Genomic DNA, 19,806 nt, shown 5'->3' on the forward strand with positions numbered 1-19,806 from the left:
GTGTTATTAAGATTCAAGTACAAAACATTTTTCCAAACCTAATGAATCACAATTACACAACGAACTCGTGGCTTAATTCCAATTAGGGTTGGAATTATGTACAACGCTTAATTAGGACCATCAATTGAGGATTATAAAACCCTAAACTATATATCTTGACTTTAGAAAGGAGATCTTAACAATGCACTGTAATTTGTTTGTAACCTAAACTAAAAGTCCAAAAAGTAGATATGCGCTATTACATTAAAAGCCACATGATGTATATTCAACTTCTTCTAGATGTCTCACCGTATAGTTACTTGTAGAATTTGCTCAAGGAATGTGTCAAAAAGAGTTAAATATATCTAAAAACGATTATCAATTCTAATCTTTCAATAATCATAGTGAATTATATATTATGAAGTCATGGATAAACACGACCACGTAAAATTACACTTTCTATTAGGGAAAAAAAAATCGAGTGTATGTACGTAAGAATTTGTACAAAACAATAGTAAATTAAAAAAGAAAACTCGTGATAAAACAAATAACACATAATCATCGAATCTTAGATAAAAAAAAATTTATAATAATCCAAAATGAGTATTTCAAATATTAGAAACACATAAATTGATTTACCATATACCTTTGTCAAAATGTTAGCTGATCAGTTTCCAGAAGAACAGTAAATAAAGTGGACTAAAAATAGGAGCTTCTTCCTCAAGAATGCCTTCTTCCTATTAACACCCAAACTTGCTACGTCTTTTAAGGCATGTATATATATTTAAGGAGATTTATCCTTAACTTTATTTTCTCCTTCTAATTTTATTTCTTCAACTCCACAAAAATATAATTGTACATTAGCTAAACTCGGGGTTGAAAATTCGATATCGATATAATCTAATGGAGGAGAATCTTCCTCCAGGGTTTCGGTTTCATCCAACGGACGAGGAGCTCATTACATTTTATTTATCAAAGAAAGTTTCTGATTTTAGTTTTAATTCCAAGGCTATTGCTGATGTTGATCTTAACAAGTGTGAACCTTGGGACCTTCCAGGTAAATTTTTATAACTTGGGAAATTTATATTGCCCTAATTTTGTAAGGTTTTTTTTTAAGCCAATTCTTGTACAAAGTATGTAGTATTTATTACAAATTCAAATATTATCGAGTATAGGGTGTTGATTGTCACATTAGTAGCTTAATAGCTACATTAATATTTCAATGTCGATATTAGGTCATGAATTGTTTTCCAACATAATAACAACATAAATAAGATAGTAACAAATTCACAATAAAATTTTCTAAAGTTGTAATTTCGAATAAATGAACAATATGGTTGTCTTTTAAGAGTTGGGACAATAAAACAATAATATGCACATAGTATGGGCATGAAAAGAAAAATAAATTGATGGATTATATAAATCGAATTTGGGCTTCAACCATCAATATTTTGGTTGAAATCCAAGATCGATTTATATACTCATGAGAGCCCTATCAACATTAATGAAAACATTAGAATCAACTCGTAGTTCTCAACTATTAGCTTATACAGAGTAAAATAGAGATAAATGAAAACCTGTGATGATCGGAGAGTGTTGCAATCAAGTAGGGTGATCGATCGACAGCCTGCGCATGTATGGAAGAGCAAGACAGTAGAACCGGTGGTTGTTGCACCATCCGCGGCGAATAGCCGGAAAAGGAGTTGGAAGAGAAAAGGATGGCGGAGAAAGAGCGAGCTAGCGAGTTCAACGACGGTGGTTGGGACTTGATATGATGAGTAAGTTTTGCGGGAGAAGAGAGAAGAGGAGTTGGGAATTAGAGTTCCTAGTTTTGACTTTATTATGGGTGCTGAATATGAGGCCTAGCACGTGACAAAATCCATATGATTTTCACTTACTTTTGTCCATGTATTCGATGTAAATGTGATGGCTACGTACAAGAAGCTAAGAGACGAAAGATTAAGAACAACTAATCAATGATTACTTCCATCGAATTGTGTTTCTGCCATAAATTCCAAATATATTCTCTCTTGGTTCATGTTAAAAAAAAAAAAAAAAAAAAGGGTATATGTAGTCATTTTGAGAAATTTATTTAATTCATAGGGTTACACATATCATTACAGATTTACTAAGTACTTAATAATACGGTTAAGTAGTTAAAATCAAATAACATTTAGGTTTTAATAGCTTAGGATTATATTGGGAATTATGATTATTTATTTTATACGGGGTATAGTCTGTATACTAAAGAGCCAAATATCAACCTAAATCGCAGATTCGATTCAATTCAAACTTTATCTTAACATGCCTAAATTTTTTTTTTATAGAGTTAACTTTATGTTATTTTTGTGATGTTATCTCAATGTCAAAACGTTACAATTTTGTGTTGGTTTATTGTAGCTTTAATTTTATAATATGTACATACATAAAAGTGAAACTATATGCGTGCAGGAAAAGCATCAATGGGAGAAAAAGAGTGGTATTTTTTCAGCCTAAGAGATCGAAAATACCCAACAGGTTTAAGGACAAATCGAGCAACAGAAGCAGGTTATTGGAAAACCACAGGGAAGGACAAAGAAATATATAGAGGAGGGGTGTTAATTGGGATGAAGAAGACTCTTGTATTTTACCGTGGAAGAGCACCTAAGGGAGAGAAAACTAATTGGGTTATGCATGAATATCGTCTCGACAATAAGCTTTCTTTCAAACCCTCCAAGGTACATATATATTTTCCTCCGTTCTTTTTTTATTACATCATAGGGTTCTGGAGGCAAAATTTGGTAGTGGGAAAAAGTAAGAGAGAGAAACGCAAAAATATAAAATTTTCCATGTAATATAAAGACAAAATAAAATGTAAGTGTGAAAAAGTAAGGGTATACTGGGTATTTGCAGTGTGAACATAGATTTTTTTGTCCTAAAATAGAAGTGATGCAATAGTTGTGAAACTTCCCTAAAAGGCAAGTGATGCGATATTAAAATAACGGAGGAAGTATATTCTACTCTTATCTCGTATTATGTGGTTTTAGTCTCTTATATGTGTACGAGTCATTCATATGACCCTCAGATAATGATCAAATTATAGCTAGAGATGATACCTTATTGTAATTGATATTTTAAAAAACATAGCATTATTGTGACTTAATTTTACTTATATGATGTAATATATTTGTTTTAATATTACAATTCAATAATCAAGTTTCATTTACGTGACACATTCATATCATAAGTTTCTTTGTAATACTCACTTTCATTTGCATGACAAATTCAAATCATAGTCCACATTATTATTTATTGCAATTTCTAAAGTTGAGATTGTTTACTACCTGGAATTATTTTTTGCCAATTTTCCTATTTTTCTAATACGATCAATTGTTACATGTCTCCAGGATGAATGGGTGGTATGTAGGGTTTTTCAAAAGAGTGTAGCAATAAAAAAACCACAACCCACCTCACCTTCTATGGTCTCACCAGACTCACCAGATGACACCAACACAACTACAAATGAATTTGGAGACATTGAACTACCAAATCTAAACACCCTATCAACTTCACCAAACCCTACATTTACTTACCCTTCACTACAAAATTACCCTAATTGCACCCCTAATCATCTCAATTTAAACCCGAACACGAATTTAAACTTAAATTGGGCACGAGAAATGGCCACAACACTCCCTTCACTATCGTCATGGCCTTCTACCTTGCTTACTCCTAACCTAAATAACACTGTAAATTCCTTGTTGCTTAAGGCTCTACAATTTCGAAACACGAGTAGTAGTGCTACTGACTACTCGTTCCTAGGCAACCAGCAAGGGTTGCCCCTAGGAACGACGAGTGAACTATGCTCGACTTTCCATCCTTCATCATCTGCTGAGACGGTGTTCCAGTCTTTACAACAACAGCAACAGAATCAACAAAACCAGCAGCAACTCCAGCAGGAGCAACCATTCAACTTGGACTCCATGTGGTGATGCATGCAATTATGCACAATACATGAACATATATATTATATATTTATATATATGAAACCGAAGCTAACAATTTGTGACTTGTTCATCAATCTCCAGCTTGTTGATAATTGAGTTGCATGGAAGAGAAATAATCATCTAAATTCAGATGATGATGATGTAACTTGTTAAAGTGTAATTATTGTGGGCAAAGCCCAATTATCGATCGGGATTATTATTATTGTAATTGTTTATTATTATAGGGTTTTGTTGTTAATAACCCTTAGATAGTTTATGTATAAGTAACTATAAAGTACGGAGTATATGTTTCCGTTTTCCAAAGTGGGACTAAGTTAAAAATTTATTACAACAAAATCACGTGTCTGTAGATTTAAATCAATATGTAGTTATTCAAATTTCAATTATTACCCTTTTCTTCCCTGCCAATCTCCTCCACCAACAAAAATCACATGCATATGCATGGAAAAAGGAATTTATTGTTCTAGGGTTTAAGTGATGCAAAAGTAAAGAAATTAGTTCGCCCTGCAGGCTATGTGACATCGTAACAAACTTGCTACTGATCTACTTATTAGTTATTAGTATGGGAGTTTGACACCAGAGTTGTGATCAATTACTTTTGTTTTATATAGCTCAAAATAATTAAGATCATTCTTAATAAATTAAATTTTCTTTATTTCTACTTTTTTTTGTTTTTTTTTTTCGGTTGAAAGATGAACTAGATTAAAAGATTAAACACACCATACGATCATAAGGCCTTATTAGCGTGAGTACATAATTATTCGACACCATACATCAAGGTGGATCCAAAAGTGGTGTTCTAACACCCAAACTAGAATGTTGATTAGTGGAGCTAATAAGTTTCCTGCCAAAAGAAAAGTTACTGTTAGTACATAAGTTAAGACCTGGCGCAACAGGTAAGATAATTACACAAATTTTCAAAATGCTGCTGAAGTTCCAAACATCCCTTGTAAAGTTATTGTTAGTGATTCCCCATTTCACTAAAAGCATTGTTAGTCTGGTTGATTCCTGTAACAGCCCTTTGACAGCCAGATATGATAGTGAATTCCTCCCATCCTTCCCTGACGGCCCAAGAAACAGCAGCAGCTATGGCCATGGTCTCAGCCATAAGAGGGGATGTAGCTTTTGTATGAAGAGCAATACCCTTTACCCAATTATGATGCTGGTCTCTTTAGATACAAGCAATACTAGTAGAGTAACCTTGGTCTTTAAAGGAAGCATCTACTATTATGCTTAGATTAGCTCCCAAGTTTACAGGGTGAGTAAAAGAAGATATAGCAGTGGTTGTGGGAGAAGAAGAGGGGCTAAGGAGGGAAAGCTAAGAAGCCAAGATTTTTGCAGCATGGATATGGGCAAGCACGGTGGCTGATTTTCTATTAAAGACCCACTCATTCCTTCTTAGCCAAATTCTCCAGGTGAAAAGTGAAAAGATTTGGTTCCAAGGGAGGTTCAGGGTGCTGTGAATTGATGACAAGTTAAGGTTGGCACATAGCCAATCTACAGCATCTGTACCTTGGCTTATGTCAAGTGATTGGACCAGTGCCCTGAATTCCTTGGCTCTGTTACAATCTCTAAGAACATGGGATATGGTTTCAAGTATACTAGGGCAAAAGCTGCAAGATATTGAGGTTATAATATGCCTTGAATGGAGGTGGTCTGCAGTGGGTAACTTATTCCATAAGCCTAACCAGAGGAAGAATTTTACTGAAGGGGAATCTGGAGAGTCCAAAGCTTTTTAACATAGGTGAAAATTGGTGATTGTTTCCTTGCAACCAAAGCTTCAGGTAAGTTGTTCGGAATCAAATAAATCCTCTTTACCTATGGAAGAGAAAATTTGATCCTCCCCATGGCAAAGCAAGACAATGGCTTGGATATAGGTGTTGATATCTGGGGGGAAGAATGTGTTGTAGGCTAGACTGATTGAAACTTCCATTGGAGATAATGGAATTGATAGTTTTTTCCTCTTCTCCTTCATGGAGAGGCCCATGAATAATGAGAGACCTTAGGCTTCCTATACCAACCCAATTATCAAACCACATGGAGCATTGATTTCTCTGGCCAATAGCCCATTGAGAAAAAGAAGTGAGAAGTTCCCACCCCTTGCCAATGTCTTGCTAAATGTGATATCCATTTTTAAAAAGGGTAAGGGTTTGTCTGGCATAGTACTTCTCTCTTATCAAAGTGGCTGACAGGTTAGTAGAATTTTGAACTCTCCATCCTAACTTTTCCATGAAAACTATGTTTTGGAGATGCGTGAGCCTAAACCCTAGGCCACCTCTCTCTTTTGGGAAACAGAGTTTATTCCGAGCAATTAGAGAAGTTTTCTTCTTCTCTAAGGTGGATCTTCAAAAGAAGCTACTACAGATTTGGTCAATGGAGGTAGCTATTTTCTTAGGCAACATGAGAGTCTGCATAGAGTAGGTTGGAATTGAGGCAAGGGTTGATTTGATGAGAATAGCCCTACCAGTTTTGGAGAGGTGCTTTGCTTTCCAGGAATTCAGCTTATATTTTTATTTTCTAGGTAATGTGGCTGAGCTAGGAAGAAGAAGATCTCTTATCAGTAAGAGGAAAACCTAGGTATATGTCAAGGTCAGAGCTAATACTGATATTGAGGGGGGAGCTGAAGAGGTCCTTGATGTAAGAGGAAGCATTCTTTGAGAAGTAAAGCTTGCTCTTGGTAGTATTCACGCATTGGCCTAATGCATCCCAGAAGTTGGAAAGGGTGTTTTGAACACTGGCTAGAGGTAAATTAAGGGGATGCTTCTCCAAAGAGGAGAAGGTCATCGGCAAAACGCAGGTGGGATATGGGGGTGTTGTGTTTCTTGATTCTAAAAGGTTTCCAAGAACCTTCATGGCATGCATTCTCAATAAGAAAAGACAAGTAGTTCATGCAGATGATGAAGATATAGGGGGAAAGAGGGTCTCCCTACCTAATACCCCTAGAGGCAGTGAAGTTGTCAGAGTTAACACCATTCACTTCAACATGGAAGGCAGGGTTAATGATGTAATGCATTATTATATCAATGGAATCCTTATTAAAACCAGTTCTAAGTAAGCAAAAACTGATGAAATCCCACGCTAACCTATCATAGGCCTTTTCAAGATCAATTTTTATGGTGAACCAAGCCTTTTGACCAGATATTTTCTTCATAAAGTGAAGGATCCCAGAAGCAGCTATGTAGTTGTTATCACATCCTCTCGCTATCAGGAAACTACTTTGGTTTGGAGTGATGATTGAATGGAGGTGGGGTCTTATCCTATGCACTATAATTTTGGTGATGATTTTGTAGGAGGTGTTTCATAGGCTAATAGGTCTGAACTACTTGATGGATTTAGGGTTACTGACTTTAGGAATCAAGGTAATGCTAGTGTTATTTGATCCATCATGGAGTTGCTTAGACAAAAAAAAAATTGGCAAAAGGTAAGCAAAAGGGATGGAAGCCATCAGGCCTAGGGGCCTTGAACTTTCCCATGGAGAATATAGCATTGTGAACTTCACCAATTCAGGGGGTTTGGACAACACTGAGATGGGGGGATGGGATGTTGATCAATTGGAATAATGCATCCTTGGCTGGTGAACATGGTAGAGAAGTAGGAAGAGATATGGCCAGTTAGCTGGTGTTCAGAGAGTTCCTCTCCAGCTTAGTTTTTGAAGTTTTGGATTTTATTCCTCCTCTTTCTAATTAGGACAGAATTATAGAAAAAGTTGGTTTTCCTATCACCCTCATTTAGCCAGTTTATCCTAGATTTGATTGCCCAACACTACAAGAAAAATATCTTTTCGTAGCGATTATTTTAACATTTCGTATCGATTGTAATTTCTACATAAAAAAAATCCCAACGAATGGTTATTCGATACAATATTCGTCGTTGCCATAACCTTTAGTAGTGTTTTTCGCTTTCGCTGGGGTTGTCCTTATTAATCGATACGGAAAACAACATTCAATCATGGTGATTATTGTAGCGATTATAATCGCTACAAATGTTGAACTCATTTTCTAATAAAAAAATAAAAAAAATTTAATAATAAATCCCTACATATTATCTATATAAGATTCGAACATGCAACCTCAAGCTTTAATATAAAATGTTTATCCAAGAAGCTATGACATATTTTATGTTCTCTTTGTCAAATAAAATTTTAAAATCTAGTGTAAAAAAGGTTTTTCGTATCGATTTTTGGGTTTTAGTGACGATTGTAAACGATACGCTTTTCCATATTTTTATGAATGTGCATAAAATGGTGAATAAATACTATTAATCTTTTCGTATCGATTTTATATGGGTTTACTATGTCGATTGTAAATTGATACGGATTCCACTACTATTTCACAAACATATGTGCATATTGTAGCTAATGTAAAATCGCTACAAAAAGACAATTTTCTTATAGTGCAAAAAGCATGTTCCTCCTTGTAGGCTTTGGAAAGGTCAACACACAAGTTGTGATCTAAGGTGTGAAAGAATTGGTTTGCAGGGTAGTCTCAAGGGCTTTTTGAATTCTTTCCAATCTTTTAAGAGTGTTTCTAATGACTTTTCTATAGTTTGGCACATTTTCCTTGGTCCAAAACAGGATGGAAGGGATGATGGCACTTAATTTGTCGATCAGATTTCCAGAGTGGGTATTCCAGGCAAGGTCCACAAAATTTTTTAAATCCAGGTTGGAAGTACCACATGGATTCCATCTTAAATTCCTTAGGGAATGAGTTAGGAGGCATTACAGGTTTAGTAGAGAGCAAGATGGGACAATGGTCAGAGCTTCCCTAGGTAAGTGCAAGACAGAGGATTGAGGGAAAGCTTGGATCCAATTAGAATTGATCCAAGCTCTATCTAGCCTTTGCATATACAATAGGTCTGAGTCTTCTTTTATTAGACCAAGTAAACTTATTTCCACAAAAACCAGCATCAATCAGGCCACAAGTTGACATGCATTCCAAATACTTATTAATTTTCCTAATTTTAACAGGTTACCCTCCCAACTTTTCTGATTGGGATGTAACTTCATTGAAATCACCAATGACCACCACTAGAATTTATATTATTAACGATAAATTAATAACGATAAAATATTTTTTTCTCGTGAAAAGCGATAATTTACCATGTTATAACAAGAACTGTAGTGATTGGTCGTACTTAGTTCATTAACTAGATAAGTGAAAAATAAAAGTAAATAAAAAAGGAAAAATTGATAAAAATAATCCCAACTTTTTCCCGTTCGCTAAAAAATAATCCCAACTTTTAATTATTTTTTAATAATTCGAACTTTTGGGGTCATTCACTCAAAATGCTCCTAAGTGATTGATTACCTGTTAAAGAGGTAATTTTTTGTTAAGGTTTAATTGACACGTGTCAGCACTTTATAGGTTGAAAAAAAAATATTTTAAAAAAAAACACAAAAATCCCACACCCACGCAACCCCACCGGCCACCACTACCGTTCCGGCAACCCACCTTCTTAAATCCCAGCCCAAGTTCCCCCGTCCTCACCCCTCGTCGGAATCGTTGTAATTGGGTGTCGAATCTCTGTAATTGGTGGTGAATTAGATGTTGCGGGGCTGCCGGGTTGCCGCAGCTTTGGTTGCGCCATTGCGATGGCTGGTGGTTGTTGTTGGGGTTGTGCGGCTGTTGCGATTTGAAGATGGGTTGCGGGGTTGTTGTGTTGCTGCGCCAGAAGGTGAAATGGCTGATTTTTCATTGGCTGGGCGGCGATGGTGGTTGTTTGGTGGAGATGCAGGCTGCGTTGTTGGGTGTAGGTAGGGGGTTTTGGGGTGTTTAATTTAGTGGTTCAGGGGGTAAGGAAGGGGCGTCGCCGACACCGGTGCGGGGGAGTTAGTTCTGGGCGCCGGCGGGGATGGTGGTGACGGGAGGGGCTGTGGCTGGCGATGGGGAAGGTGGTCGTGGATGGGGCTGGGTTTGTTTTTTATTTTTTTATTTTAAGTTTTTCTTTTTCTTTTTCTAAGCTTTTTTTTTAAAAAAAAATTCGACCAATTACGTGGTGACACATGTCACCTTAACCTATTATAACATGTTGGGTAATCGGTTGGGACCATTTTGAGCAAATGACCCCTAAAGTTCGGATTATTAAAAAATAATTCAAAGTTGGGATTATTTTAAGCGAACGGGCAAATGTTGAGATTATTTTTACCAAATTTTCCAATAAAAAATCTTATTGTTTGTGTCGTTATTAATAAAAAATTATTTTCAGAGAGCGGGATTAAAGCCCGGGCAATAAAATTCTCATCTTCTCTAATTTTTCCCAGCGAGAGTTAATTTGCAACAATCTCTCGTATTCTTCTTTGACCCTTCCCTCTTGTTCTTCAATTTCTAAAGCTACCTCTCACAAGTATTAGTTCCTATATTTGAAATTCTACAGCAAATGAATTATTCGCTCTATTTATAAGCAATTCTTTAAGCCCGTCTACTAATCCCAAAAACAAAAGCTATTGAATTAGGTTAAATTAGGGTTTATCAATTTGTCGAAAAGTTCTTGGTAGTATTCTAAAAACGCAATTGAAGGTTAGTGTTCTCATCCCTCTTTTTTTGTATAATACTTTAATTTAGGTTTTAGGAATCAATTTAGGGGTTTTATAGAATTGTGAATATGTTTATTTTCTTATTATTATTGTTTTTAATTTTCTGTTGCTTATGTTTTTGCCTTTTATTTTTCAATATGATACTCAAATCAATGTTGCTAGTTAAATTGATATTTTGTTGAATTAGTCAACCCCTTTTGCTTTTTGATTCTTTCAATCTTTCTAATTGAACTATTCCATTTGTGTTAATTTGGTGAATTAATTTATTTATTTTTTACTTTTTCAAAGAATTCAGGAATTTTGTTTCGTTAATCAGTCAATTCAGTTGTTTGATTTTTTTTTTTTTTTTTTGTTGGACAAATACTGAGTATTGTTTACATTATTAGGAATTTGGGGATATAAAGTAAAAAAAACTACGGCTGGATTCCTTCATTCTGATTATTGTTTACACTATAAGAAAAGTACTTTTTCGTAGTGATTATTTTAACATTTCGTATCGATTGTAATTGCTACAAAAAAAATAAAAAAAAAAAAAAAAAAAATCCCAACGAATGGGATAAAGCTGACGACAACCATAGTCCATAAATGTATCATCTTAACTTCTTGAACTTTCCTGGGTCCTTGATTTTAGCAAAATAAAATCATACTAGTTTTACTAGTACATCAATTTGATAAAAATGATCTAGTTTGGTAATATGCATGCACACTTCATGGTGCATGGCCCCCTAATTTACCTCGTAAATGTGGTAGGGAATGAAAATTTTTAACTAATGATGTTTAGAAGTTTTGTTCTTAACAAAAACCATTTCCTAGTATGAAGAAGAGAAGGTGAGGCTCTACATGTGACACAAATAACAAGTTAGTTATAAGACAATGAGACACGATTTTCCTATTTTCATGATTGCGATTCATACAAAGAAAACATAAAGACACCCTTCTATTTTTATTTCAGGGACGAACGAGGAGTTAAAGGAAAGGTGTGCTCCGACAAAAGGATTGGGTTAGAAGCCTTTGAAGCAAAAGAAGAAATTGGTGTATTTATATTTTTATCAAATTTCTGAATTTTTCAGTTAAGAAGAGAGGTCGTAGATGATACGGAGTATCTAGGCTTCGATTTGATTGGATGATAAAGCTAATTTGGTTTACTCTCGGTCTTCAAATTTGGCTCATACCCGTTTTGTTTTTTCTTTTATTTATTAGTCCTACTGTCCTATAGATAGGGTAGGTTTTAGAATGAAAGGATGTAATATTATAATGTTGTTGCTGGTTTTCAGCAGACTTGGAATTCAATTATTAATTCAAAATCTTTATTATTATGATTTTTGTCTTATTTTTATTTATCTTGAATTTCATAATTTTATTAAATATTAATTGTATTGAAAATTGTTGGTAAAAAGGTTGTTAAAAGCTTTTACCATTAACGACAAAGAATTTGGTCGCGAATAACCTAATTAAATATTTATTTATTTTTACTGTTGGATATGTATTATATGAGGGAAAATTTGGTCGTTACTGCCTAGTTGTTTATCGTTAATAAAAAATTAATTAACGATGAATCATTTAGTCATTGTTAATGATTAACGACAGGAAAATATGTCGTCGTCATCATTTAACGACGAACATCGTCGTTAAAACCAATAACGAGGGAGCCAATTATATCGAACAAACAACAAAAATATATTCGTCGTTAAAAGCTTTAAAGATGATTAATTGAGCTTTTAACGACGTTAAAAACCCTTTTCTAGTAGTGGACTAACCAAGGTAAATCCATAGACTCACTAATACTAATCAAATCACACCAAGTATATAACAACGAGATTTAAAATTAGTACTTGCATAAATGGCAGAAATGAAAAAGGAGAAATTTGATGCCTTTACCACACCGTGCACCGCATGAAGATCTCGCTCACTGATTTGAAATCAACATTAGCAGAGTTCTAGAGAAGCAAGATACCACTAGACAAACCTATGGGTTCAGCTAGGAAGTGGTTGTCAAAGGGGAGGACTTTGATAATGTGTTGTGTATGGGCTCTAGAAACTTTGGTTTCAGAGATGAACAACAGGTCTGGTTTATGTTTAGAAATGGTTTGCTCTTCGTGGGGAATAAAGGATCCACTCACAATCCCTCTTGCGTTCCATGCAACTATTAGCATGGGATCAGGTAAATTGCCACCTTGAAGGAATTCCTTTCGTTGGCTGGTTTGTGGCCCCAGGTTTAGAAACTTCCTGCAAATGGTGTTGTACGGGTAGATGTTGGAGGCTTTGAATTCTGCTTCCATCAGAAAGTCCTCTGTATCCACATCCTTGATACACTTCGCCTTGATGTGTAGTTAGTGGACCTCTCTATGAATTTGAAGAATTACCACTGCATTCGTTGCGCTTCCCATGATCACTTTCATTGGCTCGGAGGTCAATGTATAGATGCTTCGCGATTGAGGGAGGATCGGAGTGGGATTTGCTAAGAAGGCAAATTGTGGGTGAATAACCCAGAGGAGGTTCTCCCTTTGCACTAGATTCATCCACCAACGCATAAAGGCAGCTAGAACTGGGCATATTGCTCGCAAATCTTCCAGATCTGGAAGGTGAGTAGGATACATGCTTCCTTCTAGCCTTGCTGCCATCATTATCTCTTGATACGGCATATCTACCATCTGTGGGTGGAGGATAAAGTGTCGTAGCTGGTGTACTGTCATGAAATTTTGATCCATTTGGATGGTTTTTGAGGAAAAAAAACCCATGTCTCCATTCCGGGTAAGTGGAATTGGAGGTTCCACGAAGACAATCTGTTGTGGGGTAGATCTGGCCACCTCCGTCAACACTGGAAGTGGTATTTCTAGCGGCAGGGGTTGGAATGGTAGGATTTACTTGGGATTCGGTTGTTTGCACTTCAGCAGATATAGCAACTGCTGCGGTGGCATCGACACCTCTTCCGATTCCGACTCGCTCCCAAATTGGAATGGATTGTAGCCCTCAGAAAACTGGTTCGACCTGTTTGACGACACCATTTTTGTCTGAAGATTGTGGTTGCGAATTTGCGAGGGAGAAAGGGTTTTGGAGTGGTTTGGCGGTGGTGGCTGATGTATTATTAAATGGTTCTTTTGGACTTTAGGTGGGGTTTTTTTTTGTTGGAAAGAGATTGTCTTGTTCTTTTCAATTGGAAAGAGTATAATGTTACGGTCACCCTTTCATCATGATGAACAAAAAATGTAAATACCTATATATGTTCGATCACGAACAAGTTTAATTATCTCACTCAAAATAAACCAACTTTAATATTGAGAGATTAGTAAGCTAGATTAAGAGCTTGGACTTGAACTAGATGAATTTGAACATAATAGCTAGGGTACTACTTAGCTTGGCTAAGCTCATAATTAATTAATAAGCCGCAACCCTATCCTATATAGTGTCTATAATAATAAGATTATATACACACCCAAATTAAAGAGGTTATTAGTTATTGGCAAACTTTTACAGTAAAAAGAAAAAAAAAAAGAAAAAAAATATTAAAAAAATAATAAAATAAAATCGAATATATAATAAAATATTATATATCCGCTATAAAGTTATCTTAGGGTGCGTTTGGTTCGCTAGTTTCAGGAAAGGGAATGGGAATCATTCCCTTTCAACCTGTTTGTTTGCCACTTTTTCCCTCAATCATTCCCCCATTTCATTTTTCAAAATACCCCAAAACCCCTCTTCCCCATTCCCCACCCCCCCCCCCCCCACTTTCCCATTCCATTCCCCACCCACCCTAACCCTAACCCTAACCCTAACACTAACACCCATATACGTCGGTGGTGGTCGGACGGCGACTGTCGGCGAGCACCGGGGAGTGGTCGGGGAGGCTCGGCGAGCACCGGGGAGTGGTCGGCGATGTGGTGCTGTGGTGGAGGAGGGAGATCGAGCGTTGGGGAGGGGGGCTGGAGCATCGGGGAGGGAGTTCGAGGTGGTGCTGTGGTCGGTGGTGGTCAGCGACCGTCGTCGAGGGGGGCTGGAGGGTCAGCGACCGTCGGCGAGGGGGGCGCGGCTTTCGGCGAGGGAGTTCGAGCATCGGGGAGGGGGGCTGGAGCATCGGGGAGGGAGTTCGACGGTCGGCGATGGGGGCTGGATGGTCGGCGACGGTCGTCGACGGTCGGGGATGGGTCGGCGACGGTTGGCGGAGTTCTGTGAGGGTTCGGCGGCGGTCGGAGCTGCGCTGTGGTGGTGGTGCTGTGGTGGAGGGAATGATTCCCTGGTTTTTGTAACAAACAACCTTCCAAATTTTCCACTTTGCCATTCCATTCCATTTCATTCACGTTGTTCATTTCATTCCGATTCTCTTCTGTGAACCAAACAGCCCCTTAAAATAATCAAAAGTTACCCCATTATAGGAATACCTGTTGCAGTTGTTTATACCTACCAAGTATTGCTGCGGATTGTGGGATTTTATGTTCATAAAAATATATGATGAAATCTTTTTGTGCCTTTGCGCCACCATTTATTGGCCATGCAATCAGGTCAATTTGATTTTATACCAGCTTTTATTGACTAATTAGTTTGGATATAATCCACTTTAGTTGGTTCATCATTTGGCTTGACATGTGCACCAAAAAAAATCGATCAATTGGCTTGACATTTTAATTAAGATTGATTAGTCGGTTTCAGACAAAAACAATTTTATTCTAGTCAATCAAAAAATCTAACATTACAATATTTGAAGTCTTTATTCTTGTGTGATAGTTTAAGGCATATAAACTATCACCCAAGAATAAAGACTTCAAAAAATCCAACGTTTTCCAGTCACAAGTAATATTAAGTCTTAGCTTGGTTCAAGCATTGATACTCCGTAATTAAAATACTCCATATAAAGTATTTAAATTTTAATTTCTAAGTGAAAAAAAAAAAGATTAGAGAGTATACGTATCATGTCTCGCTCATTGTCTTGTATAATTAAGGAACTTTTACCGCGCTGAAGGCACCAAATGACAATGTTATTCAATTCGTAGATATTTGGATATTTGAATTCGTAGATAGGTTATAGCACGGTCTTGCTAGAAGACGATCCTGATCTAGTCCATATATCTTACTTTGAAAATAATAATAATAATAATAATAATAAAAAATAATAACTTTCAAATATCAATACAAATTGGGTATTTATTGGATTTATTTGGATAATCTCTTCACCTTATTTATGCTGTAGTGAAATTATTTTTACTGAATTGAAGTTAATCTTATTGGACATTACTGATTTTTGATGAACAAAAATTATTTTTTAAGGCGAAGATTACAACATTGTACCAATTTTTAAAATGTTTTAATTGTTTCTTATCACCCAACATTTAATAATTTTGTGGTCTGAGCACCCATAAATTTACAAATAACTCCAATCCCAAATGATTGCCCTCTTTTCTAAATTGCTTTGTCATGTTTAATTATTCTCTTCATTTATTAAATGTATACTTATTCCACCCTTTAACACTATATACAAACATACTTTTGTTCGAGTCCCTAACATTAACTACACATTTTATTATTCTTGAAAAGCCTATCATTTCATGGTTGTGAAGACATTGTTGTACTGTTAATAGTGGCTTTTGCATATTCGATAATCTTGCAAAATTAAGACAGCCATAAATAATTAGAGTACATAATGGCACTTCAGACATTTTAATTAGTTGGATATCAAACTTTTCATAAGTTGAATTGCGGAGTATAATTTAGTTAGAAAATTTCAATTCATTTTGTATAAATTGAATGTGAGTTGAGAGTATATTGATCAATTATAAGTAGACATTAAAATGGAGGGAGAAATGACTGTATTTAAAAAGCAAAGCATTAATATTAGCTGACAAAAAAAATTGCATTGAATGATGTACATAAATTTTTAAACTACTTCGTCTAGTATATATACATTTTGAATTATAAAAATTCCCTACATGTAAAAACAAAGGTTATTCATTGTTTATTTTTAATAAATAAAAAAGGTTGTATTAATGAACAAATGGTCCCATTTATCAATTCTTATAACAACCAAATATCCCAACATGTCAATGAATTTATGCCACTACTCTTTCAAATTGTATATAATTTAACACCAAACATGTAAGTGCTAGCTTAAATGTCTACTTATTAGTGAAAAGAGGGGTTTTTTTTTAAATATATAACCTTTACAAAGGCTTAATGGAACTATTATCATTTTGACCAACACCATTTATAATATGAATTATAAAATTTATATATATAAACATGAATAATAAAATTTAATTGCAGTTTTTATGGATTGTGCCAAAGTGACAAACATAGAGATGCCTACTTTACTAATCCTTTTTAATTAGCCATTGTGGCTTATTAGAGCAACCATGTTAAATTACCGCTAATAGGACCCACTAAAGGGTATCTGCATGAAGTGGGAACTGCAAAAGAACACACAAGGTGTGGAAAGAGACCAAAAGTTGTCTCAAATTGGCTTTTTTATTTATTTTAAAACTTGCAATTTATGGTTTTATTATTTTACTTTTTTTTCACTTTATTTCCTTTAATTTACTTCATGTCTATACAAAAGATAATGAGAAATTTCAAGTTTAGCTTATAAAAATATTTTTTAAATGGCAAAGTCGTAAATAAATGTAACTTTTTTCATTATTTTAGCTGTATATATTACAATTTTAACCTTTTGATTAACAAACTTTGTTTCTCAATGTGCGAAACTAGAGCAGTAGTCTTGAAGATAATATCAACTTTTTTTTTTATCATGTATTGTTGTAATCAATAAAAGATATTAATGGTTAAAATTGTTTATTGACAAGTGTGCAAAACAAACTGATACATTATTAAGATAATAAGAGAGTAAGTTTTATCATACAAAATTGAAGATATATATTGTTGCGCATTAGAGGTCATACTTTCTCCATTTTGAGTTAGTTAACACATTTGGACTCTTGATACTTTTTACAAACTCTAATCCCTTTATTTATTTATTTTTTTATATTTGCATCGTTTTGACTGACACATTTGTCAATACATAACTTTGACCATTAATATATTTAATTGTCTAAATTGTAAGCAAATTAATTTATGAGAAATAGACATTGTAATCAATCCAATAATATATTACATTATAACATTATTAATTTATAACAAAAAAAAATATATATTAAGTAGCGGGTGAATGATGCATCCACTGCATAGTAAAAAAAAAAAAGTAATGCAAATATTAAAAAAAATAAAAATAAATTAGAGAGAGTATTTTGAATAACTCTCATTATTATAGATAAGAATAAACATAGTAATGTGATATTTTACTATTAGATTCCTTTCCAATATCAATTTGGTAAGGAGAAGGCCTCTAACGAACCAGGTTGGAACCTCTCACATGTTCACCCGATCTTGCTTTTTGGGTTAGACACTTTAAAAGTGGGGAAAAAGGGTAAGAAAATTTACATTCTAAAGTGTTTCTAATGAATTTGATATCACAATCTCAAAATTATATGCAAATCTTATCACTATTCCAAAATTATTACTCCGTATAAAATGTGGATGAAGTATTATTTTTTCCTCCCAATCTCTTTGACTTTTTCCTTGTCTACTTTCTGTTCTTTTTCCAGTTTCTACACATTATCTCACGAGCACTTTGTCTTTCTGACAACTCCGAACTGCAAAACGTAAAGACTGGTTATATTGCATAAGTACAATATTCCAATATTATTATACTCCATATTATATGGTTCTACAATTTTATTAATAAAAAAAAAAAAATCCAAAGTTTCCTCACTAAAACTAGATTGTCAAACATTATTTTGTTCTAACCCAACAATCCAATAATCTAAACCAATCTAACGCGCCTTTTTCTTGTATTCTTCATTGGATAAGAATTCATGGTTTCATGAGGGTCCCTTTTGTTTTAATGTTTCACCTACAATATTATGCATTTCAAATTTTTTTAAGTAGAAGTTTAATTTACAAAACTTTTTTTTGGCGCAAAAAAAAGAAAATAAATTGTAAGTTGTTCACCAACCAATGAACACTGAGGTAGTTTATAAATTTCAAATGGAGCATTTATTTACTAGAAATTGACATCTTTTTAAATTGTGAATTTTAATTTTTGAAAGTTATGACTTTTTCTTGCATTATTTGTAGTGACAATTTTTGTATTTACAAATTTGAAATTGGAACCACCTATAGCTTCTTCTACAAGTTCCATTTCAAAAGCAAAGAATTAGAAAAATAGGTTTTCTTTAGTAAAAATAATGAATATTGTTATTTTTAATTATCTGAACTTAAAATAACAATATTCAGTAAAAATAATTCCCTTATCCTTTTCCCCCCTGTTATCTTCAATTTAAAATAATAATATTGAGTAAAAATAACTTTTAATCATTAAAAATCATTAACTTAAAAAAAAACATGATAGAGAATTAGTAAATAGGTTTTCATTAGTAAAAATAATTTCAATTCTGTAAAACTAATTTAAGTTAAACAAAAATAATTTCATTTCAATAATAATAGTTTCACTTTTGCAAAAATAAGGTGAAGTAAATAGAGTCTAATGTCAAATTATTTATTCACTACTATTAAAAGTAGAGCGTTTATAACCCCTTAGCCTCCTCTCTCTCCTAAACTCTAGCCTCCATTGTCTCCGATGGAAGCCCCAATCTTTGTTTCTTTTAAGTATTTATTTGTTTCTTAGGTTATAATAATATCTCCTTCGAAAGAAATGGTTGATCTCCTTCGAAAGATAAGATTTTTTCAATCTCTTTTGAAAGACAAGGTTTTTCGAACTTTTTCGAAAGACAAGGTATTACTTGCGTTTAATTTGGTCTTCAATTGTGTGGGGCTACGATTGATTATTGCTCGGATTTGGTTACAAAATCAAAAAAAGAATTTTCTTTTTCACAAAATTATGAAGCAACGACGGATCCACTCAAAAAGTCATAGACAACGAATCGTGAATGTGCCAAATTGCTATATTTATGTACTTGATTTATTAGCCCTTCCCCAATTAATTCTTGTTTGATTTTGTTAGATCTGTTTTCATTATCGTTAATTGTCAATTGTAGATGTCATATGACTTTAATTAATTGAATATAGTGGACTCCTTTCAAAAAAAAAAAAGTAAAGCGTTTATTTCTGTTTCGGGGTTTTTTGGAATCTCTCGAGATACAGGACTTGAATATGCTCGGATGGCCGCAAACACCTGCAAAAACAACGAATATTCCGGTGCCGGAATATTCGCCTCTAACGATCAAGTTAGTAACCGGAAAATGAAGGTTTTTAGAGAGAGAAAGTAGAGAGAAGTTAGAGCAATTTAATATGCCTTGAATGATATGT

The 19,806-nt window shown here is 34.4% G+C and overlaps 1 protein-coding gene across 2 annotated transcripts; it reads left to right on the plus strand.

The window, feature by feature from the left end:
* Nucleotides 1–297: 297 nt before the first annotated feature.
* On the plus strand, nucleotides 298–12,249 carry LOC110726400 (NAC domain-containing protein 100-like). 2 transcript variants are annotated; one of them, XR_002512365.1, is made up of 4 exons: nucleotides 298–1,036; nucleotides 2,431–2,696; nucleotides 3,366–10,480; nucleotides 11,450–12,249. XR_002512365.1 is itself a non-coding variant. In XM_021905878.1 (3 exons), exons 1-3 carry the CDS (start codon nucleotides 883–885, stop codon nucleotides 3,948–3,950), a joined length of 1,005 nt encoding a protein of 334 aa, XP_021761570.1. In that variant the 5' UTR covers nucleotides 298–882; the 3' UTR covers nucleotides 3,951–12,249. The 2 variants fall into 2 exon arrangements, 1 of the variants encoding a protein (XP_021761570.1); XM_021905878.1 differs by having other exon boundaries at nucleotides 3,366–12,249.
* The last annotated feature ends 7,557 nt before the right edge of the window (nucleotides 12,250–19,806 follow it).

The sequence above is a fragment of the Chenopodium quinoa genome, unplaced genomic scaffold (assembly GCF_001683475.1).
Source record: "Chenopodium quinoa cultivar QQ74 unplaced genomic scaffold, ASM168347v1, whole genome shotgun sequence".
Lineage (NCBI taxonomy): Eukaryota > Viridiplantae > Streptophyta > Magnoliopsida > Caryophyllales > Amaranthaceae > Chenopodium > Chenopodium quinoa.